The sequence below is a fragment of the Ambystoma mexicanum genome, chromosome 2p, assembly GCF_040938575.1.
Source record: "Ambystoma mexicanum isolate Mex_15411 chromosome 2p, UKY_AmexF1_1, whole genome shotgun sequence".
In the NCBI taxonomy this organism is placed as follows: Eukaryota; Metazoa; Chordata; class Amphibia; order Caudata; family Ambystomatidae; genus Ambystoma; species Ambystoma mexicanum.
The window spans coordinates 1,150,418,690-1,150,442,150 of NC_090923.1; the positions used below are offsets into that span (position 1 = coordinate 1,150,418,690).

General features: G+C 46.0%; 1 protein-coding gene across 3 annotated transcripts in view; it reads right to left on the reverse strand.

Moving 5' to 3' along the window:
* Positions 1–387: 387 nt before the first annotated feature.
* Positions 388–23,461, reverse strand: part of LOC138567247 (semaphorin-3F-like) — a 548,170-nt gene continuing 525,096 nt past the window's right edge. For all 3 annotated transcript variants that reach the window (XM_069645257.1, XM_069645255.1, XM_069645256.1), the window contains exons 16-18: positions 20,735–20,802; positions 18,843–18,976; positions 388–5,608 (exon numbers count right to left, since the gene is read on the reverse strand). In XM_069645257.1, the coding sequence (XP_069501358.1) occupies positions 5,210–5,608; positions 18,843–18,976; positions 20,735–20,802 (601 nt within the window). In that variant the 3' untranslated portion in view covers positions 388–5,209. The remainder of the gene's footprint in view (positions 5,609–18,842; positions 18,977–20,734; positions 20,803–23,461) is intronic.

A 23,461-nucleotide genomic window follows, 5' to 3' on the forward strand; every position in this document is an offset into this window, starting at 1 on the left:
TGTTGGATTGTATATTGTTTTTTTTCTCTCTTTCATTACTGTTGAAATGTATTTAAAATATGTTAATTTTTGTTGGATTGTATATTGCTTTTTTTCTTTCTTTCATTACTGTTGAAATGTGTTAAAAATCAAATTGGCTAGTGCACAATAAAAAAAAAACATTTCCTTTTCTTGTAATCAAAATCAAAGGTAGATTGAAATTTTGGAATCAGGTATTTGTTCCGTCAATGGTTTTGTAGAACACTGGGAAGCAGATCATGGACCCTGCCGGTCTCCAGGCCCAGAAAGGGCTGGTTGCCCAGGGACCATGCCATCCCAACATGTGTGAGCAAGAAAAGCCTTTGAAGGCGTGGTTCTTGGGAGAGTAAAGGAGTCGGACAGCACAAGTACTGAGAGGAAAGCACTTTTATTAATTGTATACATCCGTTAGAATCCAAAAGCAGAAGAGGATATCAAAATAAAACGAACTCTGGTACATTCAAAAGTGGAAAAGACATTTACAAAATCAGCCGAGTTAGAAAAATGAGCAATAAAAAAATAAAAACTTTCTACAAAGAAAGAGCAATTGACACGTTGGGGGTAACCATCCGTTTTAGTATCATGTGTACCCGACAGTCATGTTGTGTGATTTTCCTTTATCCCTGTTATTCACAGGTGTAAACCTCACTGTCAGGAAGTGACCTCACACACACCCCACTAACATTCTCTGAATGGTAAAGTCACTTTAGATACACTTTTCAATAAACCTCAGTCAAAGTGACCAGACACATGCTCTGCTAAAAACGTTTGTATTGGAAGTGGGCTCACACACACACACACAAATTCAATCTCTCATTCTCTTTCCCCCCTCTCTCCCCTCGCCCCTCTCTCCTCTCTCCATCTCTCCCTCATCATCAGGAAGTAACTCCATTCGCACTTGCACTCACTCTATGCAATAAAGCTCAGTCAAGATGGAAGTGTCTAGACATGAACCACATAAACCGCAGCACAGGATTAAAAAAAAAAAAACACAAAGGTTCAGTTACATACCCCAGGTTTTGGCAGTATTCAGACACTTGTCTATACAACTTAGTATAGGAGAATTCATTCTAGAGTGCCATACTTATTCTGGGCAGAGGACTGTATGTGTGAACGGAAGGGTGTGAGGGTTATGCCAACACAGCCGTAGCCCCGAAAGGGAGTGCCTGGAGGATGTGTCAAGTACTGGAGAGAGGGTGGTAAACAGAGTTAGGACAACCTACTAAAAACAAGGATCCAGCGAGTGATCGCATATAGGAGGCAGAGGGAAGGCGTCAGCTGCAGGCAAGCTGCTGGAGATAAGTATTATTGATACTACCAATGAAGCTGGCTATCTAGCTCTACATGGCATTGCGACTGCTGGTATGCCTGAACTAGACCACTCTCAATAATGCCTTGGGCAAGCTTCTGCCCAACAGGATGGCCCAGCTAAACCTCTACCCCAAGCATCCCACTGCCCCCATGAAATCCCCCAGCTAGACCCCTAACCACAGCAATTTCTCCAGTTAGATTTCTACCCACAACAATGCCCTAGTTCGAGCACCTTCCACAGGCAGCATGGCACAGGTGAAACCACTGCCAGTAGGAATGTACTGCCCACCATAGCCCACAGGGAATGCCCCTGCTAAACCATGGCCAGCAGGAATTCACCTGATGGATAGACACTCATAGGAATGCTCTGGCTAGACAAGTGCCCACAGAAATAACCTAGCTACACCCATACCCTCAGGAATGCACCAGTTCCCATAGGAATGCCTCGGCATAACCAGTAACCATGGGAATGCCCCACTTAGACGTCCCACAAAGGCAGCTGGCAGTTCGAAGAGGCACATTGAAGGACGACTGTAATACAAGAACCAGGCCTGCTTGCTCAACCCAAAAAATGTCCCCTTCAAAGGAAATGAGAGGCCCGAATGGATCAATCCATCTCTCCAATCAATGCCAAAGACTCCCACAATCCAATCTGAATGGATTAGACGCAAACCTGTTCTCAAGCACACGCTGGTGACTACAAGTCAATATTCTGATAATCCCACCCCAACACAACGCTCCCCCCTCTGAGACGCTCACACGGAGACAATCAAACGCTGCCTACCCCAAAAGCAGGCTCATCAAGGCAAAAGTCAGACAACAAGACAAACCTCCACTAGTTTAGAAGTCCTTTAACCATATCTGTACATTTGAATGTTACATGTAAAACCACTCTCGGGTAACTGCTTGTTACCCTAAGCTATTCCCCAAAAGACAGCATCATTACAAATCAGACTGTTTCAATTTAAAGTGTTAACTTTAAAGACAACCCACATATAGCTAGCTATATGTCAATCATTTACAAACGGAGTCCCCTAATACAAAGATCTAGAATCAAACAACACAGGCCACACAAATACCTAAACACTGTTAATTGAGGCCTAGCCGAAAACAAATACGCAGACAACATTGTCGCAATCAAACCCATAAACCCAGAGAAAAACAACTTCCATCTCTGGGCCAAACCACTAAATTACAGGATACACACAGCATTTAAATCTAAACAGATGCATACAGAAAAACAGTCTGCCAACCCAGCCCCAACACAAAGCTGTACAAGACCACACACTGAATGGATCTAGTCCAACTACCAAAAAGCTGTCCCCTCACAAATCACCAGGCAACGCATAAATCACCTTGCCTAAAGTTCCAGAACCTAGTTCAACAACAGACACAACACAAATGTACATCGGTCCACATTTTACAACGGTGTGCACACAAAGAGAACTCCAACACAATTACAACGACTCTACTAAAGTGTTCCCAATCAGAAGCTGTACTCTCAGTGACAGCATTAATACATGACCTCTGGAAGCACACCCCTGCTGCTTTAAGGTTTGAACACCAACACATCTACACACCAGTGTGTACACAGGACTGAAAACAAAGCTGTGCTGCAAAGAGGTACAATTAGCCCCCCAAGCAACAATCTGCCAGCCAACAACTCACACTGAAGGGGTCTCTCCATACACATTCTAGATCACCTTTTGAAGCCAACAGCCTATGACACACATCAGTCTTTAAACACAGAGAACCCTACTTCTTCAAATGGGAATCTTCATGAGCACCAAATGAGGACAACAGAGAGACGACTTGTCCAAGTGAGTAATACTGAATGCCCTCAAAGAATTTTCAACTCACAGAGAGGTTAATCTCTCTGGAGAGATAAAACTGGACCCTCAAAAACCTAAAAAATGCAAATACCACACCCTCTCCTTCCAATCCAACTTACACCCAAAGTGAGATGGCCACTGACAGGTAGAGTTGCAGAAACATGTGAAATCCAATTTAACAGAATATGGCACTCTTAAGAGGATGGTAAAATATAGGTATACATGTCCCTCGCTCACAGGAGCAACGTTATCCAGCATCCAACCCACAGCACAAGCTAGTCTTCAAAATTACTCATTGGAACCAATAAAAATACTCTCACCCGAAAAGGATTCAGTTCCATCAGTCCAAAAAGCCCTAACCCAGGACTCTGGCCCCCTACTTCACCAGCCCAAAGGTAATTCCTTGGTAGTCCATCCAATGTTAACGGCCCAATTTCCGAACCCTTGTCCAAGATGTGTCAGCATAATTCATGACCCCATTTGCAAAGTTCTATGCACCCACTAATGCAATATGTGTTTACCCATTTTGATCAAAGTCCCCTAATTGAAAGACACACACCACCAAAACAAATTAAACTCATTACCTGCATAAACAAGCATATTTCATGACACATTGGGCCTCATTAGTTAGGCGGTATCCCTCTGGTAAATCCAGCGGGATACCATCAAACGGACCTATGGTTACCGGCGCCTGATCTGTCGGAATTACCAGCAGATTACAGGTGCCGGCAACGGTAGGTCAATCCCCATTCCATAGGACGCCATTGGGTGATTTACGGTATTACCGGTGCTGGTAATACCGACTATTTATTGCAAGTGGGGTGCCTGACATTCCTTCAGCTCTTGACTGTAGGTAAATCAGGCCACCACCACTGGCAAACTTGTACTCCGCCAGTAAGGAAACCTGCCAGTAAATGGAATTATAAGCACGTTAATTACGGGCCGGCAGGGTCATAATGAGGCCCATTGCCCCTATTGATATGTGGACCTTTAACTGCAAAAGAAATAGATGTCCTAGAATCCTTTTTAAGCCAAACTGAATCAGTAACTCCAAATACAATGCAATCATGGCCCTCAATCCAAACCTGGTTCCTAATGAACTCCCAATCCAAAGACCTGTGGATCTTGATCCATAATTTACAGCTCAAACCATCTCCTTGCATAAAACCCATAGTAGTCTATGAGCAACCCAAACCATGGCCTCAGCAGTACACATGGCCCCAACTCTGCCATTCGCCAACAACAAAGGTTATGCCAAACTCAACCATGGCAGCCACAGCCTTTGTCATGGATCCAAAGTATTTTAATGTCTCAACCACAGCCCAAAAACGCCCATGACTTCCTGCAGCTTCTCACCATACCGTTTGTCACCCAATCATACCCTCTGCAATAAACATGGAGCTCATTGGCCCATTAACCATACCTCTTGGCCAATGACTTTTCTGTTGTCCCAAATCCCAACTATTTCACAAATCATCAAATCATTCCCTCAACTGTACCTTGTTGCCTCCCACCCCTACCAAGGCCTCCTAACTTACTTCCTGGCCCACTGCATAGCCCATAATGTATAGTGATGGCCATGGCCCCTTATAGATGCCCTTATCCCATAAACCTAGGACCCAGAATCATAGCAATCACCTAAAACCCTCCCAGTGGCTCAAACTGAAAATCAGTCTAGAATCAACTATTAATCCATATTAGCTTGAGTCCAGGATACCAAAACCAGCCTCATGGCCCCATATATATATATATATATATATATATATATATATATATATATATATATATATATATATATATATATATATATATATGCACAGGAAAACCCATTACCCACCAACAGTCCCATCCCAATACATACAGTTTCAATCCAAACACCGAACAAAGTAGTACATTTTGTGTCATTCCAGCAGGCCGATGCATGGTCAATCCCTCGCACTCCCCAGTGGATAGCCCCTCAAAAAGAGGTCTGTTATGAAGTTTTAGTATGAGGCCTCAATGATTCCAAGTTAACGCTGGTTGTTGTGGGAGTGGGGCAACCAGGTTGGTTACCCAGTCTCTGTGTCAGGTGTCAGTGGGGCTGATGAAAGTTCACCCATACGTTTGGGTCGGGGTGCGTGACTCAGCTGCTGCCAATAGCTCTCACAATACTGGTTGATGACCTGTAATTCTGGCTCTTCAAATGCCTCTGGGAGGCTTCTTGTGAAGGAAGGAGTAGGGGACTGACCCAGCAGCTGCCCATCTGGTGAGAGGTCCGCTAGCGAGGCTGGATCTGTCGAGGCCATGTCCACAAGGTACCGGTCTAAGACCCGCAATCGGATGCGAGCCAGTGTGTGCTTGAATCTGTTTTCGGTGGCTACGCAGTGATACAGACCCGTGTCATTCTTGAATACAGACTTCAGCAGGATGCCATGGCTTGTCTTCACCAAGACCTTCTCTCGCCCGATCTGGAAAACAACAGGGGTGCCGGTCAATGTACATGCAATGTAAAATGCGAAAGAACAGATCATGGACCTCCTCCACTTACATTATGCTCTTCACGCGTGCACCAAATCTATCTACTTCCATCTCCACGTAGCAGTCTGACATCCCCAACCATTCTATCCCTCTCTTAACAGTGCCAAGAGCCCACCAAGGGATACCATTACTAGTCTCAATCCAGTCATCTTGCTGGGAGTGTCCGCCACCCCATGCCAATTTCCTCCAGTTGCACCACTCTGCATAAGGATGAACCACAAACCATGCAAGCCCTTCCAAGACCCTTTCACTTTGGCCACATGCTGTGATGCCCACACTCACTCCTCCCCTCTCTATATCCAAGTAAGTGCTTGTGGGGCTACCCTTTTCTACTTTGAGGACAAACTCTGCAGTGCATTTTCAATGTTGCATTCTCCATCATGGGATCTGAATTAATATTCATAAGCATGGAAATGTTTTGCCTGTGTGTGAGATCTCAGAACACTTCTACAGACCAAAAGCTCACTTTTCATTTTAGACAATTTTAGTGTTGTGGAAGGCAATTTGGCTTATTTTAGCTATTTAACAAACATTATAAACAATTACCACCCAGAATGCACAATAGGTTCCTTTAAAATAACACATTTCCCTCCAATAATACCAGAAAAAGAAAAAAAGGAAATCACTGATAGGCTTCCATGTAAAATGAAGATGAGGGCACTACCACCTTAATTCAGGCAGCCTGCCCCGAGATCCTATGAAGCCTCATAGTGGTTCTTAGAATGTAGTTGTAGATGTAAACGCTCGATCACTGGCCAATACAATCTCAGAACTAGGCTTTCAACATCGAATCAATGAACCCACGCATAACAAAGGGAGGACCCTGGATTGGCTGGTTGACCTCAACTGCACAAACCTTGTGCCTGGTCAGACCACCACTTCATTTCTTTCTCCATAAAGGAAAGTATTTAGACGAACCTCAAAAAACTCTCACACCCTTCACACACAAGGAATAATCACAACATCACTATTGAGAACATTCTACCCTTATTACAGCTGATTATCAACACCCCAACTCTACACATGGACCCAACGGCCCTAGTCGACCTCTACAACCACACTTTACTCAAGGCCATCAACACCATAACACCAATTAAGCTGCGTTAAGCCAAACCTATCTCGCATCTCAACTCATGGTTCACCCCTCATCTTAGGTTGTTACGCAAAATCAAAAGGAAAGCAGAAGCTCTTTGGAAGAGTCTGCCCACACCCCCCCCCCCAACAAAGAAAAATACCCAATAACTGCCCTTAATTACAACAAGGCCATATTCCAGGCTAAGAAAAACAACTATAACAACTGAATCAGTCAAGCTAAATCAAGTACGAAAGAACCTTTGCATGTTCTAAAAGATCTGGAAACCCCAGTGCCTCCTCCGGACACCTGCACCAAAGATACCATTTATTGCACCAACATTGAAAAAGCATTACTGGGTAGAATAGCTATGCTATAGGATAAAATAGAATTAAAAAAAACATAGTCTCCCATCTGACACTATGCAACCCACCCACTCAGCCTCGACCCCAAATACTATCAAACCATTTAATTTCTCGCCTCTCTTCTGCAAAGAAGTTGAGGACATAATCACCAAACACAAACCCTCATAATGCCAGGGGGACATCTGTACCCCCCCATTAATTAAAGAAGCAGCCAAGGAACTTGCTCCATTTATCACCTCCCTAGTCAATGCTTCCTTCAATACCAGTATTGTCCCCAACAACCTAAAAGCTGCTTGGCTCCTCCCCTACTAAAAAAAAAAGTTAGATCCAAGCATCCCAACCAACTATAGACCCATCACGACGGTTCCTTTTTTGCTAAATATCTTAGACAGAGCAGCTTACCTGCAAATTCAAGCACAACTTGAAGAGAATAACCTACTCGGTCTTAGGCAATCTGGTTTCCGACCCAGACACGGTACAGAAAGTGTTTTGATTGACCTAAAGACTCAAATTGAAGACCTTAAAGACAAAGGTAAACTTGCCATTCGCCTACTATTAGACCTATCCGCTGCCTTTGACTTGGTAGACCATAAAGTCCTCTGCAACCACCTAACCTCAGCTGCTCACTTCTCGGATAAAGCTAACAAATGGATCCAATCTTTCTTAGACAACCGATCTATGAGAGTCTTTGTACCTGCAGCCTCGGCCAACCCATCTCCAGTCACTTGCGGAGTCCTCCAGGGATCCTGCGTATCGCCAACTCTCTACAACGTGTTTACCAAACCCCTATTCGACAACCTCGACTATTTGGGTGTCACCGACACCAATTATGCAGATGACACCCAAATACTCATCCCCATCACAGGGGATCACGATACCAACACTAAAGCTATAAATGACATCTACCTTGTTATACAAACTTGGATGGCCAAACATGGACTCTGTCTTAATGATGATAAGACAGAGCTACTCCTCCTAGTGTCACAACTAAAACTCAACAACAAATTCAACACCTTTAACATTGATGGCAACATCATCCAGGTATCTAAAGTTGTGAAAACTCTTGGTATCTATCTAGACTTGTCATTAACTCTCACCAAACAAATCAATGTGACAGCATCCTCTATGGCCTACCCCTGCAAATTAACCACAGCCTGCAGACCTTTCTTAACCCAGTCGAACTGCATATTAGTAGCCAGAGCACTAGTCCTATCTAAACCGGACTACTGCAATGCTCTTTACCTGGGAACCAACCAAAGAAATATGAAAAAGATGCAAATAATATAAAATAACGCCATCAGATCTGCACTAAACATCCTGCGATCCCACCACCTTTCCTCCTTCAGATGCAACTTGAACTGGCTATCTGTCAAAGGATTGCATTTAAAACAATGTCACTTACCCACAAGTGCATTGCTAACCAAGCACCTAGATACCTCTCTGACAATTTCACACGTCATACTTCCAATCGCCCCACCAGATCGGCACAAACACACTGCCTCATACCCCCAAGATTCAAACTACAGATGGCAGGAAGCAGCAGCTTCCCTGTCCTAGCAGCCAAATTGTGGAACACCCTACCTTTAACTCTGAGAGCTGAACCATCCTACTTACTATTCAGAAAAAACCCAAAGACCTGGCTATCCGAGCAGGAGTCTTAATTCTCTAATTCTCTTAATTATCTATGCTCACGGTGCAACTAACTGCAGCAAATTCAATGTACTTAACTACTGTGTTTACTCTGCCTTATGTATATAATTACTATGTATAATTTGTGTATATTCCTTCTCTGTGTTTCCTGTATTGTTGCAACTGATGTATATGTAAGTTATGCGCCCAGATGCCCCAGGGCTTGCTTGCGCTTTAGTAATAAATACAATACAAATGTAGTACTTTTTTCTGACTGTGCACTTCGCCAACATTTTAAAATGCATTTTACTTATGGAAAATCGTGTTAAGAACATGTTTGCATTTACCTGCTGTTTATAAACTTCAGCTACCAACCAAAGGGCTTTTTATTCCTCCTCCTCAAACCTCGATGCCTGATCTCTCCTGAGTGCCTTCATTGCTCGACAAGTGTTGCTTTTGTGGAGCCAAGAACACATGGAGGGATGAGAAACAGTTAGTATTGCTTGTCAAGCTGACTCACTCCATTCAGCATTGCAACGTTTGTCAGAAAATGCCGTAGAGGAGACTTAAGGCCAGAGAAGTGATCATACTCAGGGTGAAGCTGAAGGCAGCTTCTCCACCCCCGTTAAGATCTTCATTGTCTTCGCCGTCTCCAAAAAAGTCCTAGGCTGTGCAAATCCCCAGTCTCAGGTGTCCCGACAGGTTTTGAAACCCAGGAGACCCTCCGAATGAGGTCACCAACACGAGTACTGATTGACCTACAGGCCTTCGACTTATAAAGCTTTGCTCCCAATCCGCTCACCATCAGGAGACCATGCAACGTCAGCATCAAGACTTTTGATGTTTGCATGCTTGCCTTTGAGCCTAGGTGCAACTGTCAATTCTTTTGATATCTGCACTTTCAGAAGTCTTCCGAGGCCCTGTTCCACTCAAGAAGGAGGAGGAAGACATGCACTCTCAGCTTTAGGAGACCCACTGCCTAGACCTGCTCCCCTGGTCAACTACATCTTAGGATGCATGTAAGACGTACTAGATCATTTGCTTCCTGGAGAAATCTTTCTCCAGAAAGGGATCTGTAGTCTGGATTTGATTTGGGTACATATTTAGCATGATCCAAAGACCCCTTGCCATCAAGGTTTTCCCCATCTGAGGAGCTAACCTTTGCAGACATGACCAGAAGGTCCGCCACTAGACTTAAACATTGCCATGACTGTGCCTCATCGCCAAACCTCAACATGTTTTTGGACTTCACAGTCAAAAGCAGCTACTAGACCACCAATTCTCTTGGTCCCTGGTCTGTAAGGGACACTTTCCTGACCCCAGCGTCAGTCACACAAAAGTGAAGATGGGACCATAAACTAGTTTGCTTCAGAGTCTCAATAATTTTTCAACAGACTGGATCCACCAGCTGATTCTTTAATTGTGGTAGTGGTTAAAAGCAGATATGCTTTTTTTGAGGCCTCCGCTCCTCCAGCCAAAGAGCATGAGACTAGACTTCTTAGTCAAGGAGATATGTAATACTTCGCTGCCACTTTACATGCCACTCGCGCTTTAGTGTCACTGGACTGGTACACAAATAAGAGTGGAAGTCCAGTGTACTCAAGGATGTGGCTGATCTCTCCAACAATTACTGCCCTGGTGTATGTAACATGTAATCGGAGATTGTCCTGGCTGCGACTTCCCACACTGAAGGCAGATACAAAGCAGAAACACAAGACGCGCCATTTTCAAAGCTCTTTACTTGGTTGCCATGAAGATAGTGAATAAAACCAGATTAAGGCTGAGGCAGACGGCTGCAAAACTGAGGCATTGGAGTGTAAGACAATTGAGTCTGCACCCGCTTTTCAGGGCTCTCCTAAAAGCTACTTCTCACAGAAGCATAACAGTTATAAGCAACAGTACAAGCAACAGCCCCGTGAGAGACCCCAGACCCAGAAGAAAATGGGATTGAGGAGTGGGTAAACACAAGAATGGGAACAGGGTCCCCTTCTGTGGAAAGGCTGTTTTCTATCCAGCAGAAATGTCTTCTGCTGATATTGATGCTACGTCCGGCAGCAAGGTGGATTTCATATATTCTGGACATGATGGCTTCATGCGTTTTATTTGTTTCCTGTGCAAGTCTCACCATGAGACCTCTCCAAGCGTGCTTAGAGGACCCAGTGGTCACAGAAAGCTGACATGGACAGGAAGCGTATGTACACTTCAGCCACACGGCCTCTGAAATGGGGGTGTCCGAAAGGTAACCTTCTGTGAGGAGGTCTGTGTCTAAGGCAGGTTCTGGTTGGATGTGTCAGTGGAATCCTGGGGAGGACGCCTGGGCCATCTGACAGCTGTAGGGAGAAATATTACCATGTCAGCATGGTGGAGCTTTGGGCTGTGCCTCTATCCCTCAAGGCTTTTCCTCTATCCCTCAAGGCCTTTCCTCTATCCATCACTTCCTCACCCAGACTGACTCAGACAGACCATACAACATCTGAACAAGCAAGGCAGAACGAAATCCAGGCCTCTCTTGAGAGAAGATCAAATCATGGCGCACTGGCTGCTTGTGCGGAATCCAACCAGGACGACAGCGCCCCTTCTGGGTGTTCAAAAGAATCAAGTAGATTTCCTTTGCAGGCCATATGTAGAAGACGACACATGTGTCTTAAAACACGAAGTATTAGAACGAAGGTGTGGATCTTTCAGCGTTAGCAGGAAACACAAAATGCCAAAACATTGCGTTAAGATATCCAAACCAAAGTCCAGGAGCAATGCACTTGTGGTGGTGCCTTGGTGAGGAAGTTCGAGGCTTTCTCTCATATTGCCCTGTTGCTGAGGGTCATTCAGATGCCAAGTCAATTCAGATGACCGATAATTCCACCTGCTCTAGCTACAGACCCTTTCACTTTCTCATACCAAACACATCCGAATGTACTGTTCAGATATGGCCTGTCATGGCCAATGGATCAACAGACAACTGAATATATGGTGCACTGTGTTTTACATGCACAAAAGAAAATGATGCATTGGGGTAACTGAAGTCACTGGATGGAGTTCCACACAAAATAGATACTGATCCGGCATATTTTAGGACTACGGTGCTCAGTCCTTAGCTCTCCCTTAAACTCTGCCTTCTTAGTGGGAAAAAGTGTCGCTGGCAGGGTTTTAAAGTGCCCTGCGCTTACATGTCAGTATGTTGCAACTCTGCTCCTTGGCTTCTTGTAATACCTGGCGACCACCTCCCCTGGATCATCTGAATGTGGGTCAGGGGTCAGACTCTTAGGAACGTGTTGGACACTGGAGTTCTCAGGCTTGGTTCCTTCTACAGGCCCCTTGGGATCACCCCCCTCCACCCCACCCCCTGGGTGATGCTTCACTGCCTTAGGAACCTGTCGAGGAGCTGTGGCCTGGACCAGACTTCCTTTCCCTCTGCTTGGTCACCTCAACCGTCATCGCGTTCCCCTTCCTGATCTTCACCTGGTCTCGCTCCTCCCTGTTTTCGGTCTTCATTCCCCCCCTCACATTCCGCTATGCTCTAGGCTATTCAATTTTTGTTCAGTCTTGCTGTTTCCTACGTCTTCCACGGCCTCACCTTTGTCCACACTACTCCCATCCTCCGCCTACTTTCTGGACTCTCTCCTGTCACATTCCTTTTATCCTTAGTCCCCTCCACTCTTCAGTTTCACTTCCACATTTCTTCATTCATCTGCACTCAACTCTCTGCACTTTTCTTTCATGCCTCGCCGCTGCATCCAGATCTCTACCTCACACTCAACTTCCACACCACCCATGGCCCCTGCCCCCACTTCTCCTCATGTGGGCTGGGCAGTAGGACGCCCAATTGTTCAAGGGTGCCCATGTGATCGTTATTGGCGTTCGGGCAAAGGAGCTACCAATGCGGCAAGTGTGTTCAATTGGCTAGCAGACTAGGTCAAGGCTCTGCCGGTGGAAGGTTAGTTTACATGGTATCAGGTAATATTATGCCCATATATATGGACGCCGTAAATTATATCGCCGGGAAAAGGTTGTGGCAATATTATTTGGATGACCATATATATGGGGACAGGGGCAAAATAAAAATGTGGGGGTTGCGGGGGTGTCCCCTGCATGTTCCATGCAATAATGTCACCACAAAAAACAGCCATTTTTCGATGATATTTTTGTACGGCGAGAATTTTGTGCTGACATTATTACATGGAACCGTTTACATGTGGCCATCAATGTTTAATTCAGAGTGTGCATTTTGATGGCATCCACTGCCCACCAGCACCAGGCACTCTCCACTTTCATGTTCGGGTAAGATGCCAACTCCCTTGTTTATATGAGGTCCTGCAAACAGGTGTATAGACGACCCACAATGGGCTGTTGGAGTCACACCTGCAGACGTGTGTCTCTCCGTGAACCAACAGTCAGCTGCTATTGAGGGCCTGCTAGCGACTGCCCGTCATTTTACCTCGTGGGTTCAAAGGACCACTCCCTATGTTTGGCAAAGGTTGGTCAGGGATAGTAGGGTGGCTATAAATGGTCCTGAGTCGCTCGCTTTTTATTATGTGTGATTTCCTGACTGGCACTTCAGAGGCTGGGCAGGCATGTCCATGCATGGTACTGGGACTACTGGGCGAGCCACTCTTGTGAAGCCCTGTCTTTCTATGAACCAGGCCTCAGCACTGAACAACTTGGGCACCCTTTGGGGGAATTGGCTTAGCAGGTTATACAGCATCATCCTCCGGACATACTTACGCAGCCAAGGGTGGCCAGGGAGGTCTTGAAATCTCTAGATGGGGAACACGCATTTGGCTGGAGATGGACAGAGGAGCCTGGGAACCGCTCTATACCCCAGCGTCACAGAGCAGGTGGCAGCCCCCGGCACCCAGGATCCATCCGGCCCCGTTACCCAGCCTCCAGTATTTGAGTCAAGTCTTATGTCCACAATGAACCGTGGTCTATCACTGTACTTGATGGCATGTCTACCGCGTACTTGCAGTGCGGTCACCCGAATGTTCCCTAGGACTGCATGGATGTCCAGAAAAGAAGCACAAAGACCATCTCCTGGATTCCCCTATGCTCTTTTGTGGAAAGGTTTCTACCTACAGTGCTCGCGCTGAGGGGCAAATCCAAAGATGGGTCAAGAACCACCACCACATCTTCCTTAACTGTTCAAATCTGGCTAGAAATGTTATGTTATGTTATTTTGCACTTATATAGCGCCTTATATACCATTGGTATGGTCTGAAGGCGCTTGTAGGTTGAACGCCCTTGGGAACCGAAGTTCAGATCAGTAGAGAGAGTAGGGAGAGTCAAAAGGTGCGTGTGAGCACCGGGTATGTGTGCAGCTCGTGCGGTACTCGTGTAATAGCTGCTTCTTAGCGGTAGGTGTGGTGGTTGAGAGATCAGGAGAATGTGTTCGTTCTGGCAGGATTTATCCGGAACGGATGTGGCTGCGTTAGGCCTGAGGAAAACGCCTGGCTGGGGGTGTGGAACCAGCAGTGATTACATAGAATGATGTGGAGTAAGCGGCGGAATGTTGGTATGAGAACAGTTATACCGAATGGTGTCATAGTATCTCTGTGTTCTAGTTGAGTGGTGATGTAAGGAGAGAGTAAGCATGGTGGTGTGGTATGATCGGTTATATGCTCTTTCACTGAGCACACTTCTAATTGCAACTTTCCCAGAGAGGGTACTGGGCGCACTTCTAAATACAGTTTTCCACAGAGAGGCTATTGGGCACACTTCTAGATTCAGTTTACTAGAGGCTATTGGGCACACTTATAAATGAAACTTTCCAGAGTGTCTATAGGATACAATTCTATAGTCAACTTTCACAGATGCTATTGGGAACACTTCTAAATTCAACTTCACAGAGCGACTATTGGGAACACTTCTAAATTCAAGTTTACAGAGCGTCTATTGGATACACTTCTATAATCAACTTTCACAGAGGGTATTGGTTACACTTCTAAATGCAACCTTCACAGCGATGCTATTGGGCGCAATTCTAAATTCCATTTTCTACGTAGTGGATTCTGGGCGCACTATTAAGTCAATTTTCAGAGAGGCTTTTCCAGAGAGGGTGTTGGGAACACTTCTAAATTCAATTTACTAGAGAGACTATTGGGCACACTTCTAAATGCAACTTTCCAGAGTGTCTATAGGATACATTTCTATAGTCAACTTTCACAGATGCAATTGGGAACACTTCTAAATTCAACTTTACAGAGCGTCTATTGGATACACTTCTATAATCAACTTTCACAGAGGGTATTGGTTACACTTCTAAAATGCAACCTTCACAGCGATGCTATTGGGCGCATTTCTAAATTCCATTTTCTACGGAGAGGCTACTGGGCGCACTATTAAGTCAATTTTTCAGAGAGGCTTTTCCAGAGAGGGTGTTGGGAACACTTCTAAATTCAATTTACTAGAGAGACTATTGGGCACACTTCTAAATGCAACTCTCAGGGAGGCTATGGGTACACTTCTAAATTTCACTGAGGGGATATTGGACATACTTCTAAATGCAACTTTCATAGAGTGTCTATTGGGAACCCTACTAAATTCACAGCGAGGTTATTGGGCACACTTCTAGATGCAACTTTCCAGAGTGTCTATTGGGCACACTTCTAAATGCAACTGTCACAGAGGATCTTGGGTACACTTCTAAATTCAGTTTACCAGACAGGCTATTGGGCACATTTCTAAATTCATGGAGAGGCTATAGGGCACGCTTTCTTAATGCATCTTTCACATGTTAACATTTACAATTCCATCTAGATGCGACGCAGGCCGATATAACTGTAATATGTGCCTCATAACTGTACATTTAGCAGCCATGATCGCCTATAGAAAAAGCCCCCCTCAGGGATGCTTCATGAGTCCTCTGCTTAAGGATTTCACATAAGGCCTGGAAAAAAAGCCGGCTATCGGGATTTCCCCCTGCTCCTGGGAAATGAATATTCCGTCTAAATAGATGGGTCCCAGCATTAAACTAATTCATGAATCTGAATTGCAACACCTTTCTTGGAAGGTGGTTTCTCAGCGGCAAGAGGATTGGTGAAATTCTCTTTGCTCTTGCATCAAGGAACTTTACATGTCTCCGGAGGATAGCTCAGCGGCAATGCGCTCGCCTTGGAAGCAAGACGATGCAGGAGCAACACAGGGTCGATCCCCGGGTCCATACTTAGAAACTTCTGGGAATTAAGGCTGTTATAAATAAACAATTAAATTAAAATTACATGATTTTGGTTCCCACAAAAGGCACCCTTGCTATGGTGTGGTATACACAGGCAAGTGTTTCAAGGTGCTCAAGGAGGGTGGGAACACAGGGAAAAAACAACAGTCGCTCAGAGCCCTTGAATTTCAGAGGTGATGACGCTCTGCAAAGGCAGATTAAGTGATTGTGGTAAATTTAACAGTTAAGATACAACAAATAGGCCTGACGGTAATTCTGCTGTTTTTTGAAGTGCACATTAAAGGGTGAGACAAGGAAGGACAGAACGATATAGAGTCAGAGCTGTAGTGCAAGTGCAGGCAGGACAAGGGAGGGGCAGGGGACCAAGTGCACCTAGTCGTTCGAGACTGGGGAAGTGCGAAGAGAGAAGCTCTCAGGATTTATTGCAAGTGCAGTGAGTGGGTGGGGTGCAGGGCCCTGGGGCAAGGGCAGAAGGACTGGCAGGGGTGCCTGGGACCTGTGAGACTCTGGGTTACACCAGGTGGCCAGTCAGTGAGCTGTATGGAAAGGAGGGGGAGAGGGAATAGCAGAGAGCTAGCATAGCAGGGGGAGAGAGAAGGAAGAGGAAACGAGGAAGATCTTGAGGAGTTTCCAGAACTTAAGAATATCAGGCTCAAGACAGAGGGTGGCAGGGAGGCTGTTCCAGAGGGCGGGGCCTGCTGAGGAAAGGGATCGCCCTCCAATTCTCAGCTTGGAGAACCTGCTCACTCGCAGAAGGTTGGAGGTAGATAAGTGGAGGGCTCGGGAGGGACAGTATTTAGGAAGGCAACGTTGAAAGTAAGTAGGTCCCAGGCCCCAGAAAGCCTTGTGGACAATGCATAGGGCCTTGAATTTGATCCTTGCAGTCACGGGGAGCCAGTGGAGGGATTTCAGTGCTGCAGAGATGCGGTCCCTGGGCTTGAGGCCAAGGATAAGTCTCGCAGTTCTGTTCTGGATAAGCTGCAGAGGGCGCAGGGAAGAAGCAGCGAGGTTGAGGAAGAGGCTTTTGCAGTAGTCAAACCTAGAGAGAACAAGGGCTCTGGAGGCAGTGAGCCGCTGGGGGAAAGTGAGAAAAGGTAGAGTGCCTCTGAGGAGGTATAGTTGGTTGATAGAGTTTTTTAAGATGTCGGAAATGTGTGAGGAGAAGGGGTGAGTTCCTAAGGTAATGTTTGATAAACACGTGAATCAGACTATTCCACTCCCACCTTTCTCTGCCGGTCTTTCTCCTGTTGAAAGGTCCCTTCACACACTTTAGATGTGAAGGCGGCTCCAAGATGCTCTTTAGACAGGACAAAGGACGTTAATCCGTCCTTAACTGTGCTGCAATACATACAGGTTTCCCTGCTGCTAAGCAGTCCATAGCTAGATAAAGGGATCATGAAACAAGGTGTGCCTTCAGAAAGCTGGCTAAGCAGAGTCCTCACAGGACCAGAAGAGAGCCATTAGGCTTAGTTGAATTCATGGCATACCTGGGGTTGGGAGCTTGTCCATCGGTCTAGGTGGCCTTTCCCTTGCTCATGGAGTTGCTCCATACCATGGACTGCGCATCTCCCTTGGCAGATCTATAGCTTCATCGGGTGATGGCTCCATAGGCGATCGTGGCCCCCATCACAAATAGTGAGAATTTGTATCTGGCCGCAGATCACATAGTCCAGAAATTGTTATGTGCCATACATTCCCAGCAGGGTGCCAAGCGCTGCTAGAGGGGATTCTTTTGTTTCTCCTGGTTGCTGATGTGTGTGTTAAACGCATGCCAGTCCATTGGCGTATTCACTTTAGGAGACTAATAACTGCCCAGATGTGAGCGGGTCCCTTCAGATACACCTATGGGTGCACATCCAGGAAGCATTGGCATAGTAGGTAGGTGGCAACAGATCTCCTGGGCTCAAAAATATGACCTGCAGTTTGCTCAGGTGAAGTGGTCCCCAACGGAGGCCTCCAAATTAACAAGGCATTCCTGCAGCCATCACTGCTGGGGAAAAGAAGGCGCGCCACAGCATTGTAGAATGTGGGTGGACGGGGGCAACGGGCTGCAGAGTGAGAGGACTTAGGTTGTTCGGCTGATGTGATGGACTGCATGGAGTGGGGTTGCGGGGAGGTTCCTGAAAATTCTGCTAATGCCATGCCAATGTGGTGAGGTGTCCATGCTATCCTGTGTGCCATTCAGAGCTGTCAGCAGGAATGAAGTGGCCCGCGTGAGCAAGCAGTCTCTCTGAGGGTGGGGTGGTCCCCAGTCATGCGTGCACTCTTCGCGAACAGGAACAGAGAATGAATGCGGGGCTACAACAGCACAGATGAGAAGCCCGTGCAGAGGACACAATGAGGTAGCACCTGAAGGGCCTCAACGGAAGGTGCACTGGTTCGGGCCAGTGTGTCTCTGCTCTGCGTGCCTTACCGGAGCTTGACACTAGCATAACGACTGGCACAACTGCTGGCAGACAAAGGTAAGTCTTTATTGGGCCAGGCGGTAACCGCTGTTCTTCTCCAGGGCAACCTTCAGCTGGCGATTATATGATCTTGCCTCCTGCCAACGCTGGAACATTGAAAGACTGGCAGCAGGTGGGTATAAAGATAGAAACGATTTCCTACCCAGAACGCTGTACTCCTATCTCTCTCTTCTTAGTGCTGAGAGACTCTCCAGACTCTCTACCCATTCCATAGAATCTAGACCTTCACCGCTCTCCGCCATTGCTTCACAAATGCAAGTCTTCAAACCTCTCCTCTCCAGTTTGTTCTGGGAGGCTTCTAGCGGACATCGCCACACCAGCAATACTATCCTGAAAGCTAGACAGCCATTCACCCTAGACCAAACTCAATGCCTGCAGGCTCTAGTGGAACACCTCCCCAACTGATACAAACTGCACCGGCACACCACACAACCACACACGCACAAAGAATTACAGTGTGCATACCACTCTCCTTTGTGACGATCCCTCTCTCTGCACCAGCCACTTGACAGAGGCCTGCGGGGAGCGGGGCTGACACTCCAGGAACACACTTGTTCCTTCTACACCATATTGCGTGGTCTCCTGCAGATGTCTCTCCACTGGGCAGGATAACAGGAACAGAGGCACAGAAAAGAGAAAAATAGCATATCAATTAAATTATCCAAGAGATGGGGTCAAAGGGTAAGAAAATGAATCGGGGAGTTAAGGGGCATCGACAAATAAAAGAAGGGATACAAATGAATGGAAGGATAAGAGATTGTTGATGAAACAGAAGGGAAGATCAGTGATCAAAAAATTAAGGAGGAACAGAGTGCGCAGGGTGGATTGACCCGTCAGAGGGGCATTCGAACAATCCAGACAGTGTAACATTCTTACACAAGTCTCCCAGCTCTGCCAACAAAAGGTTATTGCTCATAATTTTGCCAAAGAGTGAGCACAACATGACAATGGTGCTCCGATGCAGATAGCCTTCCAATATTTCCAATCGCATTGACCGCAACAGTATTGTGGAGATGTGTGTATTGGGAGCCGATGCTTAATGGCATGCAGTGATTATATCGAATACAAAACTAATGAAAAAATAACGAATGAAAAAACAAGTAATACCAAAATAACTCATTTTGAAGAAAAAAAACGAAAAATACGTTTGTGAGAGGTAATAGTGGTTTTGGGGGTGGGTGAAAAGTATTATAAAAAAGGGGAAGTTTGGAGGGTGCAACCCTCCCAAGAACAAGGAAAAATGAATTTGTTATTTTGTATTCGTTATTTTTTCCATTAGGTATTATTTCATTAGTTATAATTGCATGTAACCTACTTAATATTTCCAGCAGTTGAGCTTACTTTAAAATGAGTGGAATTAACACCAAGATCACTATAGCTAACCAAAGGAGAGACATTGCTCTTCCAATAAGTTTCCATTTAAGTTAGCGTGGGTATTTTAAAAGACCTAGGGCCTCATTACACGGAAGGCGGTAAGGGTTAACGGTCACCGGTAATGGTACCTGTGACCGTTAACCCTTACCGCCTTACTACGAGGCCCCTTTGCGGGTTGGTACCTTAACGCTTGCTTTTTAGCAGCGTTAAAAACCAACCCGCAAAGGGACCAGGTTGGGAATTACGATACCGCAATTTGCGGTACCGTAATTAGCACCTTCCCCATTCCCATTATGCCCTATGGGGCAAAAATGGGAATGGGGAAGGGCAATCAGGGAAGGGGGAATTACCGCCCCGCCAACCTTGGAATAGGGCGGTAATTCCCCTTTCCTCCAAGGCGGTGCCAGTATTTTACCGGCATGGACCAAGCTGCTAATAGCACCTTGGTCCACCGCCTACCGTGTAATGAGGCCCATAGATGTAAGGTTATACATGCCTATACTTTAAAATGCCTGATAAACCCTCACCCTACCAGAACGTCTGTGTTTGCATGAGGTGTGCATGGTCACAAAATGTCTGCCTTCTTTACTGGGATGCACAGATTGTTGCTATGGATTTTAACAAAAGGGTTGGTGGTCTTATCTGAAGAGGGACAGTTTGAGCTGAAGGACCCGGAACGTATTGTAAAGTAAGCAAGAGTGGCAGGGTAGAGTAGAGAGAGTGAGAGCAAGAGAGGAGGGCTGGAGAAGAGCCTGGAAGGGAAGGACTTGGAAGGCAGAGCAAGGCAGAGATCAAGGTAAAAGCAAATCAAGGCGACATCTTCTGAAGCGGCACGGAAGAGCTCATGATCCTCCCAACATCCATTCACCTCTGGCTCATGGTCTCCATTGTTTCAAAGGCCTTTGTACATTTCATTTTCTCACCCTCGCTAGACACATGAGTGTCTTTCTGCCCCCTTTCCTCCCCCCTTCCCACTCTCTCACCTTTAGCGTTGAATCCTCGGCATTGCCTCAGGGGGTCTCCGTGTTTGATGTCCTGTCGCCGGCTCCTCCTGTGCAGAAAAATAAAGAGCTTTAATATTTCATAGCCACATACGTGCAACACGTGAGAGCAAACCAGGTGGGTGGCACAGTCTGAAGAGGCTGGGCTAGTTTCCTACCTTTATTTTTAAGGCCCCTTTAGTAGATGAAGCGCGCCGACCCACAATAATGTAACACACAAGATTGTCAGAGATGGAAACGAAGGCTGTCTAGAAGGATATCAACCTTTTCACTGGAAAGAGCATGTATGAAGTATGTTACTCTGGTCTTAAGCAGGACCTCCTTAGGTTCTGAACAAGCCTCAAGACCTTTCTCTTTACCTCTTCCTTCTCCTCCCCTCTTCTCTGCTAATCATACAGTAGCGTGACTGATGTGCAGGGCCCTTAATTATCCTCGGGGCCCTGACCCCCACATCTCTCATCCCAGCTGCTATTTTACTGCACTTACTTAGGCTCGCACGGGAGGTTGCACTTACGTTCTTCTCTTCTTAAGCACTTCACCCGGGAGGTTGCACTTACGTTCTTCTCTTCTTAAGCACTTCACCCGAACACTTCTCCATGAACACCACAGCACCTATCTCTTACCCCCCGCCCTCCGCCCATTTGCACTTGAACGCTCTGAACACTCACAGGGCATAGTAGGTTTGTCTCCTCTCCCTGTTATTCTCATCATTTGTTTGTACTATTAATTCAATTATTGATCTTTGATGTAATTCATTGTCTACCTCCCCTTCCCCACCCCACCTTGTTGTCCTGTGTGTGCTTTGAAACAGATTTTGCTAATTGTATAAGCGCCTAACAAATGACAAATAAATAAATACATTTTACGACTCATTTTAAAAAAATACGAATCTTGGGCCCACAACTGCCAGCGTTTTATTGTAAATTAAACCCGAGTTTATGTGCCATACAGTGCCATACTTTTGCTTAACTCTTCAGATCCTTTATGTTGGCCTCCACAGATGTCTTATTGTTGTACACAAAGCCAATCTCCACAAAAAATAATTAATTAAATTCAGAAGAGTTCCCATGCACTAGTCAGTAGAATGTCTTACCCTTTTTTAGGGCGGGACCAAACAGGGAAAGTATGAAGATGGATGCTTCCTCTGTGAGCTCCGAGAGACCCATGCCTGCTGGTGACCCCGGCGCCCAAGAATTGATACAAAATTAAAACCTGGTACCCCCCCACCCACTCCCCTAGAGATTAGTAAACCCCGACGTGACAAACTGATAGAGTCCTGGGGTAGTCTGACAATATTTTGGGCAGCACAACCAACAGAAGATCCTGGAGCGGGATCAGAGATGGTGCCTGCAGAGGAAGCACCGAAGACAGGGGAGAGTGGCTGAGCCTAACCGGCTCGTAGACCCCTGGGAACAAGTCCGATCATAAGTAAGTCTTGTTCTTTCCTCTCTCACTTACCGGCAAGTCCCAGATCTATCTAGCGATAATTTGGGCAGCGATGAATTAGGATAGATCCAGGAGCAGGATTAAAGATGGTGCCCACAATAGAAGTATCAAGGACAGGGCCTGCAATGGAGTCTTAACAGACTTGCAGACCCCCAAGAACACGATGGATCGTGGGGAAGACCTGTCCTCTCCCCTCCTTTTCTGGTAACAGCTGAAATAATGAGAGCAAACTAGTGTTAAAAGAAGGAGGAAAAGAGGTGAAATGGCAGCAGATTGCTCAGAGGAGGTAGGAGAGGCAATTTAATGGAATATGTAAACAGATGTGTGGAAATATGGAAGCAACTGAAGCTGACATGGAAAGTTGTTTGGATGCTTCACGTTAAACAGTGCTGGAGGTGTGTGGGGATGAAGCTGTGGATGAGCGACCCAATGGAGCAATAAAGGCCACTAAGGGTGGTCATATGTTTCTTGGGGTGCCCTGAAAAGTGATTTCAGAGGTAGACTTGGTCGGCTTCTAAACAGTGGAGTAACTTTGCTGAAAATGTTGGGCGGACATGACATCTTAAGGAAAGGGGCCCTGCCAAATGAGGAGGACAAAAGGGCGCACCATGAAAGTTGGAGGAGGGGGGACACCCTCATCTCCCCCTAAAGTTACACAAATGCTTGTAAAGGAGGTATTATAAGAAGTCAGTTGAAGAGAGTTTGGAGACCAAGTGAAGGAAGCACTTTTCAATCTAGGTAGTCATGGTAAAGGCACTAGGTAAACAGAAAGGCCCTCATTCGGCGGGACATTGGAATGCTGCTATAGGTCCGGGGGTGGGAGGATCCAGAAAAACTCTGCAAGAAACGGTGTTCCAAATCCATACTGTGCAAGAACAAATTACTCTGGACGACACCCCAGCTACAAAGAGTGACTACAGCTTATGATTTTAAAGGTCAAAAGAGAACTAAAGGACAGTATGGCAACTCTGGCAATATCAATTGCGGACCTGGTCAAACATGTTGGCAGCAGAAAAAAGGTTGGAGGAGGTCGAAAATACGTAAGGTGAACAAGCACATTAGCAGTCTAAGATGTCGGAAATGATGGGTGGAATAGAGTAACAGATAGAAATCACACTAAGCAGGAGGATGCAGAAAATAGACTGACGCATCAACATCAGGATCCAGGGAATTCCCAAACAAGTACAGATCCTCTGATAGTTGGGCTAGGGTGGGCACTTGTATAGCTGTAGAGGACCCGAGTCCTTCTTAGTTGGCTAATGG